The sequence below is a fragment of the Hipposideros armiger genome, unplaced genomic scaffold, assembly GCF_001890085.2.
Source record: "Hipposideros armiger isolate ML-2016 unplaced genomic scaffold, ASM189008v1 scaffold_29, whole genome shotgun sequence".
Taxonomy (NCBI): domain Eukaryota; kingdom Metazoa; phylum Chordata; class Mammalia; order Chiroptera; family Hipposideridae; genus Hipposideros; species Hipposideros armiger.
The window spans coordinates 2,625,727-2,639,067 of record NW_017731379.1 but is presented as its reverse complement, the minus strand read 5'-3'; the positions used below and the strand labels follow the sequence as shown (position 1 = coordinate 2,639,067).

Sequence of the window (13,341 nt, the reverse complement as noted above, 5' to 3'; positions counted from 1 at the left end):
TGGTCAAGACAGAAGTAGGTCACATTAGTCAAGCTCCTTCTTAAAGGAAGACATTCCCCCTTCTCAAGAGAAATGAAATGTTGATTCTGGAGAGAGAAAATGACAACCTATCTAACAGAAAAATCATCAGCCAGCAGCCACCACTAAAATAATCCTTAGGTCCTGAGGAGAAAAACCTCTGGTCAGGGCTGGATCTTTTCCTGGGCTGGACTTATTCTCGCCTGTGAAGTGCTCAGGCCACTGCTATCGAGTTCAGAGTGCTGGTTCCCTTCTGGTTGGCTGCCATGGTTATCATTGGGAGAGCCAGCCCCCTATGCTTAGAATGCCTGAAATAGGAACAGTGGTTATCCAGTTAATTGGAATATGAAAACAGATTATTTATTTACAAACTACAGGAATAAGAGTTTGCCTTGATTATACATTTGTCTTTGTCTCGCTTTCTTTCTGACCTCTTTATCTCCTTCCAGTTCCCCAACTTTTCTCTCCTGTAAGTGATCATAATTTGGAACTAAATTTTAGTTGATGTATTTTTAATTAACGTGCTAAGCAGTAACTTAAATAATTTAGCAAATGAGTTAAGAGTTTTATATTTCTCTAAGGAAAAAAAGTACTTAAATTCTATGTGTATAACCCTAGACTATTTCAGTCTGCTACATGACCTGTTAAGTGGAGTAGCCTGGGTGACAGCTGAGGCTGACTTGCATCCCTCAGTGGATAGACAGATGGGAAAGCCCTTTAAGCAACGCTAAATAGTACTGACCAGATTGATCATCTCCAGTCAAGCTGTCCTCTACTCAAGTTGCAGCTATGGAAATAACCAAGGGAGATCACGTTTTCTTAGGACAGTATTTTAGTGGTTCCTCCTATATCCCAGGTAAAAAAAAAAAAAATTTTAACTTTACTAAATCAAATATAGTGTGACAGCCTGAGAAAATGTGTGCCAGATGGGAAATGGCTGTGCATACCTCCTCCAATCTAGAACACAAATTCCAAAGAAGAATGTTCTAGAACAACTTGGGAACTTAACATTCTCATTTTATATTCCTTGCCCTGTCATTGCCTTAATCTGTGACTACATTTACCTGTTTTCTTATTCAAAATTCTTTTTCAAATGACTGTGTTCAGAAAACTGATCTCAAGGTTTTTGTTGCTTTTTTCCTCATTAACATAATACAGAGTGGTAAACCATGTTTTGTGGCTTTGGCCCCTTGACATTTTTATATAACAGAAAATCAACGGTGTATCTGAAAGAGAAAAGTTCAAAGAGCAAATAAAACCTGAGGACGTGTGTGTAAGAGGGAAACTGAGGCCAAACAGACAACCCAACATTTTGATTGTTTTGAGCATCTCCGGCCTTTGTTTTAGCCAGTAATGACCTACTGGTATTACTCCACCTCTGTGGTCTCTGCAGCAGTACCACCCCCAAATTCAGATCCTGCATTTGTGTGCATTTGACTCAGTCACAACAGAGGATTGCCAAACAATACGTGAATTCAGAAACTCGGAGGGAAAATGGGGTGGAGTGAAACAAATAACTGATGTTAACTATCAGGATAGTTTCTAAACTTCCAGATAATAATATAAACCACTGTATCATTCTTTGGTTTGTATATGACTCTTATTATATAGACCTGGACTATCATAATAAGGTAGCTTCCTAGCTACATGTGGCTATTTAATTTTAAATTAATTAAAATTAAAGTTAAAATTCGGTTTTGGGTCACATTAGCTATACTTCTAGTGTTCAATAACTGCATATGGCTAGTGGCTACCACACTGGAAAACAGGTAGAGAACATTTCCATCATTGTGCTGTCTACTGGACAGTGCTGGTGTAGACAGATTAAAATGGTTAGGGGAAGAAATACCAGCTCCCACTAATATTCACCCCTCCCGGTTGATCCTTTTCTTATGTTCCCGTTACACTTTGTTCACACATCTATTGTAGCTCTTACTGCATTTTGTAACAATAGATAACATTTTGGGGGGTACTGGCTACATTCTGTGTCTCTGGAATATTTCACAAACAGGTGAAGCCATTTTCAGTCTGACTCTGAACACCCATGCCCTACATTTCCTAAATAAGACTGCAGATAGAGACTGTCTTAATTTTCCTTGATTAGTCATAGTACAGTACCTAGCAGATAGCAGGGCTCAGTAGATGTTTATTGAATAAATGAATATGCAAACATATAAATTAATCATTAAAATGTTAAAATATTTGTATGCTTGATCATCTCCTCCGCTTCACCGATCTTTCCATCTATTTCTAAAATGGTGCCATTCTTTTAAAATTACTATAACTTTATATATAATATCAGAAGGACAAGTTTTCCTACCTATTAGTCGTAATTTTAAAGATGTCACTTTACTTTGACATGTTTATTCTTCCAGATGAAGTTATTTTGCCAATTTTTTTTGCCAAGTTTTAGAGGGGAAATCAGTTGCCATTGTGTTTCGGATCACACTGAATTTATAATTTGGGAAAAATGACATGTTTTTCGTAAGGAATCTTAATCCAGGAACAAGTTACATTGTTTCACTAATTTGAATCCTTTTATATTGCTCAATAGAATTTTAATATAGGTTTCATATTAATGAATTCAATTCCTAGTTATTTTTACTTGGTATTTTGAGTCAGAACTTTGCTTTAATGTGTTATTTGCCACCCAGCAAACATTCCTCTTTCTACCAGGAACATTCCTTCTCTACTTTCAGTCCATGCATATCTAGGGGTAAAAGGTGATTCAGGTCTGGCCAATTAAGAGACTCACACCCCTCTGGCCATAGTGATTGGTTCAGGAATGGGAAATAATCCAAGCTAGGCTGATTAAAACCTGTGACATGTTAAGAGCCACGGAGTAAAGTTACTCTTATTTTCCTTGCTTGATTTGAACTTGGGCAGCTGAAGACCTGGCGCTCCTAGCAGTCGTTTTGCCACCGTATGGAGCCTGAAAATAAAATCAAAATGAAAAAGAGTACAGCTGAGAGTTGGAGTGTTTCCAGGTTCTGATGACATTATGTGAAGCCTTGAATCTAGCTGTGTAGCTCTTACCTTGAAGGGTAGCCAATAAATTCTGTTTTGCTGAAGCCAATTTCAGTTGTGTTGGTGGTGACTTTGCAACCGAATAATTCTTGAGTATACATCAAGCATAAATGCTAGATTTTCGGTTGAGCCATATTTTGTCCTACAATGTCCAAAATGTATCCATCTAGTCCTACTTTATTAAGTATATGTTTAAAAATAAGGAATGTGTATTGAATTTTATCAAATGGGCATCTTTGGGCATCTTTAGAGATTTTTCTGGTTTTTTTTCTTTTGACCTATTAATATATAAAGTATGCTAATCGATTTCCCAATATTTTTGTTTTGTTCACTGCTGTTTACCTAGCATAGTGCCAAGTACAAGGTAGGCCCCAAATAAAATACTCATCAAATGAATTAACTGTTGTACTTAATGTACAAATACTTTACCTAATATGTTTAATATTGATTACTAAGATTGATCTCATTTCATTTTTTAATTTTGTCTTAGACGAGTATTGGTATCACTATTATGCTGTGCCAAACTTCCTTCTTTCTCTATGCAATTGAATAATTCACTTTAAAAAGCACTGGAATTTTCTGTCTTTGATTGTTCACCTGCAGAATCATCTACTCCTTGTCCTTTTGGAAAGATAGCTCCTTAACAATCTTCTCAATCTCTTTCTTTGTTAATTTGTATTTTTCTAGAAAATGCCCAGGTTTTCAAATTTATTCACACAAAGTTTAAAAAATTCTTTTAATTTCCTTTGTATTAGTGATCATTTTCCCCTTCTTCTTTTTGATTTTTACATTGGGATATTTCAACCTGAAATTGATTTTAGGTTTTCTAGTCAGGAGTTACATCTGCTAAACTAAATTTGTACCAACAGATATGCAAGGTTGTTTAGCAAACATTCTGTCACGGATGATGTAAACATGAAAAGAACTTTAAGGATTTTTTTACAAAACTGTTTTTGGAAACAACTAACAGGCGAGACAAGAAGCATTTCAGTGAGAACTTCATACCTTTCCACCAGTGACAGCAGGCCTTATTCAGTATTCTCATTTCCCACTCTGCTATGTGGAGAAATACAACATGCCCTGTAGAGATGCTCCTCAGTGCAGTTCACACTGAGTGATTTGGGTTAAACAGGTTAAGGACTTGCAAATAGTCGAGAATTATAATAGATCATTTTGAATCACAGCAGTGGCATGGAGACATTACTGGGTAATCTCTTGGAAAAAACATAAACTGAAGGAGCAGTGATATCCACCAAAAGAAACACCCTTCATTTCACTTTTGCTATCTTCTGGGGGTTCAGAAAATTCTTCCAAAGTCGGCATGTAGGGCAGTCCTTCAATCTTGCTACTTTAAGTATTCTCCTTCTGCAGGGAGTGGTGTTGAACATTAGTATATAAATAATTGCTGCTTGAAACAGAAAAATAAAATTGAAAAGGGTGTGAAAAAAAAGAAAGTTGTTCAAAGTAGTAGTCCACCCCCTCACAGCTGTAAATTACTCATCAGTCGTTAATATCACTGAGCTGAGCTGGAGCTGAGTCAGCCATCAGCCTGGCTGCGGTGAAGCAGAATTTACTCTCCCTCATCTTTTCATTACAGGGCTTTTACTTCATGCATCAGTTCCAGAGGAAAGACCAATGCTTTGTAGCAGGATTCCATCCAACTTGACGTTGGAACAATTTGTTTCCAAGTGAATCAATTACTCTCAGTAAAAAACAAGCACAGGAATTCCTTCCTTGCCCATTTTCTGTCAAAAATGATCTAGAGACATAAAGGAGGAACAGGAATGCTTGTATCTGCCTCACATTCTCTGGAATCTAGCTACTGTAACTCATTAATATATGCTTTGCTCCTTATGCACCATATTTCAAGGCAAATGCTTAAAATAGAACAATGAAATATTAAAATTCCTTAACAATTTTTAGTAATTCTTCAATTTTTACAAAAATCGGTATTTCTTTAGAGCATATCAAATATGTATCAGTCTAATACATTCATAAATATGCCTGCCTTAATAAGTAAAACCTCATAATTTGCCTGGATAAAAGAAGTACAGTGATCCATGCAATTAAATCACATGTTGTCTGACTGTCATAAAGAGCTCTATTTATTGGTTGATATAAAATTTAATATAATTATTGAGAAGTTTTGTTACAGAGTCCTTGAATTTTTATATCTGGTTTTTTACTTGGATTCTTAAAGGTAAGCTAAAATTTTTAAATACTTATTCTCAAACTCTGTCTCCCCTCACTCATTCATCTTTCCTGTTTTCTTCACATGATGTAGGAAAGTACTCACCCACAGTTCCTTCTGTGCCATCCGTTTCCTTGGGGATGTAGTGTGCAGAAAGGTCACTCTGAAGGACTTCATCTGATGTGGCTCTGGCCAAAGCAGCAGCCAAAAAGGAAGGGCAGTTACTGAAAGAGAAAAATAAAAGAATCAGGAAATAATACATTCAACATTATTCTTAACATATTACCTCTACCTCATAAAAAAATTATACCTTTAAACAATATTCACATTTATTGAGTGCATATTATGTGCTAGGCCCTGTAACACAAGCAGACATAGGCCCTGACCTAGTGGGGCATATAATCTAGTTAGTGTTGACTGGCGAAAAATAAGTTTCCAAGTAAACCACAAAAGAAAAGGTTTATTTGGGAAAAGAAAAAGAAGCAAGACCACCACCGCTGTGCGAGAATGCACAGCTCTGACACAGGCTCCAACCAGTAACCCACATGTAGGGAAAAAAAACCCGGGTTCCAGGGCCGCCAAGTGGCGCGTTGATTAGGAGTTGGCTTGGGACACCAGCTCTGAGCAGCAGGGCCCCGGTTCAGATCCCACAGGAGGACCAGTGATGCTGCGCCCTCTACAGCTAAGATGGTGAACAACAGCTTGACCTGAAGCTGGGCTGCCGTGAGTCGCCGGTGATGGCATAGGCTGCAGTGGGGCTGGCCGGCAGCTGGTGTGTGCTTTCGTGAGCTGCCCTGACCCACCGTGAGCGGCTATCCAATGGTCGGTGAGTGACTGCACCCGGGAAGAGTGCAATGATAATACCAACATGGGCCAGTAAAGCGATGTCCTCCACAACTAGACTGAAGAACAAAAGGACAGCCACTTGTCTGTTCCCCTTCCCCAATTCCCCAATGCTGTTCCCTACACCAATTCCCCAATAAAATCTTAAAAAAAAAAAAAGACCCGGCTTCCAAGATGGCTAATCCCTTTATTATTATCCTCCCCCAGAAATTACCATAAGGATAAATGGGAAGTCAGGATTATAGCGTTAACAAGGGAGGGGCCCAGCACCACCCATAGTCCTCCTGACTCAATGGTTAAGCATCTTAAGATGCCAGTTCACTTTATCATTCCCCCCTCTTGATCAAGATCTTTCTTCTAAAAGATCATTGATCATTAGGAAGACAGATGATAAATAAGTAATCAAATAGGATATAACAACATTGGGACAGGTTTTATAAAGGAAACAGGATACAGTGATAGAGAATAAGAGGGGATAGGTACATACTAAAAACGGCCAAGAATGCCGTACCTTAAGGATGAGAAAGCCTCAGGTGTGTGGGGGTGGGAAGCTGGGAGAGAATGTTCCAGGCAGAGAAAATAGCATGTGTACAGACTATTTCTGAGAGCTTGGTATGTTTGAGGAACTGAAAGAAGCCCAGAGAAGACGTAGTGGGTAAGGGAGAAAACAGCAGGGAATAGGTCAGAGGAACAGGCGAAGATCAGTTATATGGACCTTGTAGAGCATAGTAAGGAATTTGGATTTTACTCCAAGTGCAGTGGGAAGTCACAGAAGATTGTGAGCAAGAGAATGCCATAAGCAGACGTGAATTAAAATATTACTTTGCTGTGTCAAAGGAAATTGGAAGGGAGCAAGAATGTAGGAGGGTGACCAATGAAATTATTGTGAAAGAATGTAAAGTATATTTTGGAGAAAGATTGTTGGATGTAGATGGAGAGAAAAGACAAGGCTGAGTCCTGGGTTTGGGTGTTGGTCTGGGAATGGTGGCATCATTCACCTAGATGGAGAACCCAGGAAAAGAACAGGTTTGTGGAGGAAAAGGGGTCAAGTAGAAAACAAGAATTCATTTTAGCATGTGAAGATGGAAACATCTGTGTGATATCCTAGTGCAGGTGTCAAATTGTTAATGAGATATTCGAATGTGAAGCTCACAGATTTTAGGAAATTTGGAAGTCATGAATTTATGGATGGTATTTAGAACTATGGAAACAGAATGTATCACATAGGGAGAATATAAAACGAGAATTGCTATGGACCAGGGACTTCCATGTGTCTCCTGTTTTCCCCTTTTGGAACAGGAAGCTTATCTCATGTCTCACCATGGTATGTTGGCTAGTGGTGGGGTAGGGGGAAGATAATTTGTGTCTTGGTCCCCAAGTTTTCAAATCAAGTGGAACTACATTCAAGGTGCTGTCATCAAGAAATTGTTCCCAAGGGATCTGCACCTGTACCACCTAGACCTGACCTCAGTGAGATCCTGAACCTCAAGCCTGAGCCTGATGCCATAAATGGGTGACCCTTTGGGGGGAGGGTGTGAACTGTGCGGCCAGAACAGGCTGTGGCAGGTTGTTTTTTCTAAAGGCCACAGCAATATTTCTGGTCCCATACACCCTTTAAGAACCTTACCATTCCATAGAAAGGCAATCTGTCCCCTTCTTTGAATGTGAGACTTTAAGGAAAAAAAAGTGACAAAAGTGATGCTGTGTGATTTCTGAGTTTTGGTCATAAAAGACTACATGACTTTCCCCTGGCTTTCTCTTCTCTGTCTCTCCCTCCCTCCCTCCCTTTCTGTTCCCTCTCCCCTCTCCTGCCTCCCCCAGACATGGACAGGCTCATGTGGAGGTGAACTGAGGCTCCCTTGTCAATATTATCAGCTGCCTGACACGTAATGGCACAGGCCTTCAGATGACACCGGTCCTCAGCCTGAGTCTTCCAGCGGAGGGCCCCAGACATCATGGATCAGAGATAAGCTGACCCTGCTTTGTCCCGTCTGAGTTCCTGGACCAAAGAAACTGTGAACGTAATAAATGATTGTTTTATGTCACTAAGTTTTGTGCTAATTTATTACATAGCCTTAGTAACTGAAAACACAATATTTAGAAAAAGGCTGGTAGAAGATACGGAACCTATAAATACTGAAAAGAAATAGCAAGGTAAGTAAAAGGAGAAACAAGAGAGTAGAATATTTGAAGGAGGGAATGGTCAACTATGTCAATACTGCTGAGAAGTCAAGATTAGGGGAAAAAATGGATATTGAATTTAATAACATGTAAATCATCACTGACTGGGTACCAAGAAAATTCAACGGGGAAAGAACAGTCTGTTCCACAAATGGTGCTGGGACAATTGGATAGCCACATGCAAAATAACCAAGTTAGACTCTCCTTACACTTACATATAAAAATTTACTCAAAATGGACCATAGAGCTAAAACTATAAAAACCTGAAAAGAAAACACAGAAGTAAAACCTCATGACCTTGAATTAGACAATGGTTTTCTCCTAAATATGACACCCAAAACACAAGCAACAAAATAAAAAAGAATTAAACTGGACTACATCAAAATTAAAAACATGCCACAAATCAAGAAAATGAAAAGACAACTCACAGAATGGTAGAAAATATTTGCAAATCATATATTTGATGAGGGACTGGTATCTAGAATATATAAAGAACTCTTAGAATTCAATAATAGACAACCCAATTTAAAAATGGGCAAAGGCTATAAATAGGTATTTTTCCAAAGAAGACATTGAAATGGCCAACAAGCACAAGAAAAAATAATCAACATCATTAGTCATTAGGGAAAAGCTAATCAGAACCACAGTGAGATACCATTTCTCACCCAGTAGAATTGACTGTAATAAAAAAGGAGGTAATAAGTGTTGGTGACTGTAGAAAAACTGGAGCTCTCATCTATTTCTGGTGGGAATATAAAATGGTGCAGCTGCTTTGGCAGTTTCCAAAAATGTTAAACACAAAGTTATTATATGGCTCAGCCATTCCACTCACAGATGTATATCCAAGAGAAATAAAAGCATCTCCACACAAAAACTCGTACGTGAATGTTCACAACAGCATTATTCATAATAGCCAAAAAGTAGAAACAACCAAATGTCCATCAACTGCTTAGGGGTAAATAAAAGCCAGTCTATTCATACCATGGAGTATTATTCAGCCATAAAAGGGATTAAGTGCTGATATATGCTACAATATGGATGAACCTCCAAGGCATGGTAAGCAACAAAAGCCAGTCACAAAAGACCACGTGTTGGATTCTATTTATATGAAATGTCCAGAATAGGCAAAGCTATAGAAATAGAAAGTATAGTAGTGGTGGAAGCCTAGGGCCGAGGGTGAGGTGAGTAGGGAGGAACTGCTAGTGGGTAGGGGGTTTCTTTTTGGGAGGATGAAAATGTTCTACATCTTAGATTTAGTGGTGGTTAAACAATTTTGAATATACTAAAACCACTAAATTGTACACTTTAAATGGGTAACTTTTATGGTATGTGAATTATATATCAAAAAAGGTGTTTTGGAAAGTCACTGATTTTGCCAAGAACTCTTGAATAGCGGAGGTGAAAGAGAATCAGAATGGGTTAGTGAGTGGGAGGCAAGGAGGTGAGGCAGTAACTGAAAGGGGATATGGGGACAGGGAAAGTGTGTCGCTGTTTTCGACTGGTGTAGAAGCTGTACTAAACGAAATGATCTCTTGTAGTAGAGAAAGATTGATAGATAATGCAGGAGAGAGCACAGGACCAAAGGAACTAAGTTCTTGAGAAGGCAAAGAGGGATGAGATCCCATCTATCTATGGAAATACTGACCTCCGCTAGGATGAGGCACATTTCCTTAGTTGAAAAAGGAAGAAAATGGGTACAGATGCAGGTAGGTTTTTAGATTTCTCAGTAGGAAAATAAGGGAGTTCCTATCTAATGGTTTGATTCAACAGAAACTTATTGAGACTGTTGCAGGCACTGTTCTGGTGCATAGGACATCGAGGCCCCACAAGAGACAAAGGCCCCTGACTTTGGAGCTTACATGTTAGAAAATGGCTTCTCAGTGAAGCATGAGGCTAGATCAGTAGTTCTCAAACTTCTACTCGCACCGGAATCACCCACAGGCCTGTTAAAACTCAGATTTCTGGGCCCCTCCCCAGAGTTTCTGGCTCAGTCTGCCTGGAGTAGGGCCCAAGAATTTTCATTTCTAACAAAGTTCCCATACGACGCTCATGCTGCTGGTCTGCGGACCACATTTTGAGAACCACTGGATGAGATGATCAGCTCAGTGGTGAGGGTAGAAAGCACATGGGAGAGGAGGGATGAAGAGAAAGGAGATACAAAATGGTCACAGCAGAGAGCAGGAAGACTGTCAGACGGTGCCGAGATTACTGAAAGTTTGAGACAATTTTTAAGTGAAACCTGTCTTTCTGGTTATATGATTATCTCCCGTCTATGTTCATGTGCTGGAACATGGAAAAAGAATTGTCTAGTTCTTCAAGATTTGGGGTTTTGCAAGGTGAGTACCATAAAGTGAAGAAGAGATATGGGAATTGAGTATCTTTTTTGAGGATGTGATTACAGTGTTAGACCATGGACTGTTGGCTAAGAAAGAACAGATATGAGTGGCAAATCAATGTGGTCTAAATGTAATTAAAGAACTGCAGCGGGAGTACTTGAGCACATAACCTAGAAGGGCAGAATGTTCTAGTCTGAGAACAGAATGCTTGTCTGTATGATTTTGGAGGTGGAATGATTTTTGTGATGACAACATTTAGGTGAGACCAAAAAGTGGGTGGGTGGTTTAGAAACAAAGTGGCAATGTTTACATTCTAAGTCCCTAAGGGGGGGAAAAAAAACTTAGAACATTCTCTTTATCGTTCATCAGTATTTTTCAAATTGTAGCTGATGATCCATTAGTGGGTAATAAAATCAAATTATGAATTGTGACCAGTATTTTTTTTAAGGAAATAGAATAGGGTATATGAGGTAAGGTGAAGTATTCCAGATATATATGTAAGTGTATACTGAATCCTGATTACGATGAAAAAATTTTTTGAAAGCCACTGCCCTTTAATAATTACAAAATAAATTGGTGGCATCCTTTAAAATCCAAATGCTTTATAAACAATATTAGCATTTCTCCTTTCATGCTAAGTTAACTAAATTTTTCCTTATGAGTCAAAACTTTCCTTCATAGACCTAAACTCTTTATAAACATTGCTTGTCTTTACCTTTTGATCATGCTTTACTTTGATTAACTGGACACATCCAAATAGTTTGCCTAGGTGGACTTTTAGTATATAGTTATAATATTTACTCGGTTCTTTTCTTTGTTTTAAAGTTTATATAAAAAAATTATCTGGAAACCTTTATTGTAATTTTTCCTACCACAGTTAAAAAAAACAAAAGGATATCTTTTGTGTAATTATTCAACTAGCTGGGTGTAGGTTCACCAAAGGTACGACTGAAAACTTGAGAGTATAAGGCAAGAACCCATTAGTCTCATTAATGTGTCATCTGCAATACATTTTTAGTCACAGTTAATGTAATTTTTTACTTTTTGTCAGACAGAATGAAAATATTTTCAGTGAAGTAGGGAGGAGGATTAGCTGACTAATAGTTAGATATAAAACATCAAGCTAGACACTTCACCCACATCAACTATTCCTACATGTCAGAAAGCTATAACACTTTAGCAGAATAAGTTCTGATTTTGACTCTGATTTGAAAGTTATTGTAAAAAAAAGAAATCAGAATTGCAAATATATTTTAAAACAGTCACATCAGAGAGTATTTGATACAACTCAAATAAAAGCTTATCATTAAAGCTTGTCATTTTAAAAGCAAATTACCAGGAGTGCCTAACATGATGATAATAACATAGCAAACTGCTTTTTGTTCAGCATTTCTCATTCAATGCTTGAAAAATCTTGATACAGAAGGTTTTAAAGTTAGGCAAATGTATTACACAGCAAATCTCAGAGAAGGGCCAAAACTCTTAGCAGTTTGGAGAACTGGGGTTACAAATGTTATAATATTGAGAACGTTGCTGAAGTAGAGTATAATCAGAAAATTTTAACCTTTTGCAGTATGTGTCATTTTGGGAGACTGGCTCTTTTAAAGTCAAATTAATCTTGTTAGGCCTTCAAATACAGTCCAAGAATGAGACTTTGCTATTTAAATATAACATATATCTGAGGAGCTTACCATTCCTATCTTCAAGTAATTCACATCCTGCGAACAAAAGGAAATGTGTTTTCATACCAACTTGTTACTTTCTTGTTTGTTTTAGGTATCAAAGTACAGACTTTACATATTCCTGGATAAAAATAAAATCCTTAAGTTTATGTCTAAGTCATATAAACTATATGCATAAATACGATTGAACAATGTTGAGATATTAATTAGGGGTCCATTTAGTTTGAATTTTTAATTCTAGTCACATAAAACATTCTATTGCACTAAAGCTATTTGTTAATGAATAGATGAATACATATTTGAATTTCTGTGTACATGGACTTTCTCAATGTTATATGTTGTAAAGCAAAAATCAGGCTCTATTAAGCTTCATAAACTGAAGTCTGTAAACAAAGCACAGGTTTTACTTTAAGCTAACAATAAGTATTCTTCAGACACACACAGAAAATACATAAAACTCAGATCCATGAATGTTCTGACTACTCTTCCCTACTAACATTGGTTAGTGTCTTCTTTATCTTCAAAATATTTATCTGGGTAGGTCAATCTTGACTCTTTAATTCCATTTCAAAAATAATGACAGCCCAAAACATGCTTAGTAGAAGATTTTGAATTATTAAAAATACAACTGCATTCTAATGACCTTCAACAGTTCAGTATTTGTCAATGTTTATACAAATTATTTTGTTCTATTTTAAATCAGTCTTTTCCCAAATTAGACAGTTAAACAGCCATACAGTATATCTGGGAGCAACATTTAAGGATGAAGATGTTCAATCATTGTTATGGACTGAAAGATTATACCCCCACCCCTTCCCAAATTCATGTGTTCAAATTCTAACCCCCAAAGTGATGGTGTTTGGAGGTGGAACCTTTGGAAGGTGATTAGGTCATCAGAGTTGAGCCCTCATGAATGGGATTAGTGTCCTTATAAAAAAACTGTTCTTGGGCCGGCTGAGAGGCGGGATGGTTAAGAACTGGCTTGGGACGCCAGAGGGCCCTGGTTCAGATCCCACATATGAGGGCCAGTGACACTGCCCTCTACAGCTAAGATGCTGAACAA

The 13,341-nt window shown here is 37.8% G+C and overlaps 2 protein-coding genes across 4 annotated transcripts in view; one reads left to right on the top strand and one right to left on the bottom strand.

The window, feature by feature from the left end:
- The window catches only part of TRIM37 (tripartite motif containing 37), a 123,570-nt gene extending 115,479 nt beyond the window's left edge, over nucleotides 1-8,091 (top strand). The window contains exon 24 of one of the 2 annotated variants that reach the window (XM_019636709.1): nucleotides 7,901-8,091. In XM_019636709.1, the coding sequence (XP_019492254.1) occupies nucleotides 7,901-7,931 (31 nt within the window). In that variant the 3' untranslated portion in view covers nucleotides 7,932-8,091. The remainder of the gene's footprint in view (nucleotides 1-7,900) is intronic. The other variant, XM_019636707.1, reaches the window with a different exon arrangement.
- Nucleotides 1-13,341, bottom strand: part of PPM1E (protein phosphatase, Mg2+/Mn2+ dependent 1E) — a 153,491-nt gene that overhangs the window by 17,250 nt on the left and 122,900 nt on the right. For both annotated transcript variants that reach the window (XM_019636711.1, XM_019636712.1), the window contains exon 2: nucleotides 5,342-5,460. In XM_019636711.1, the coding sequence (XP_019492256.1) occupies nucleotides 5,342-5,460 (119 nt within the window). The remainder of the gene's footprint in view (nucleotides 1-5,341; nucleotides 5,461-13,341) is intronic.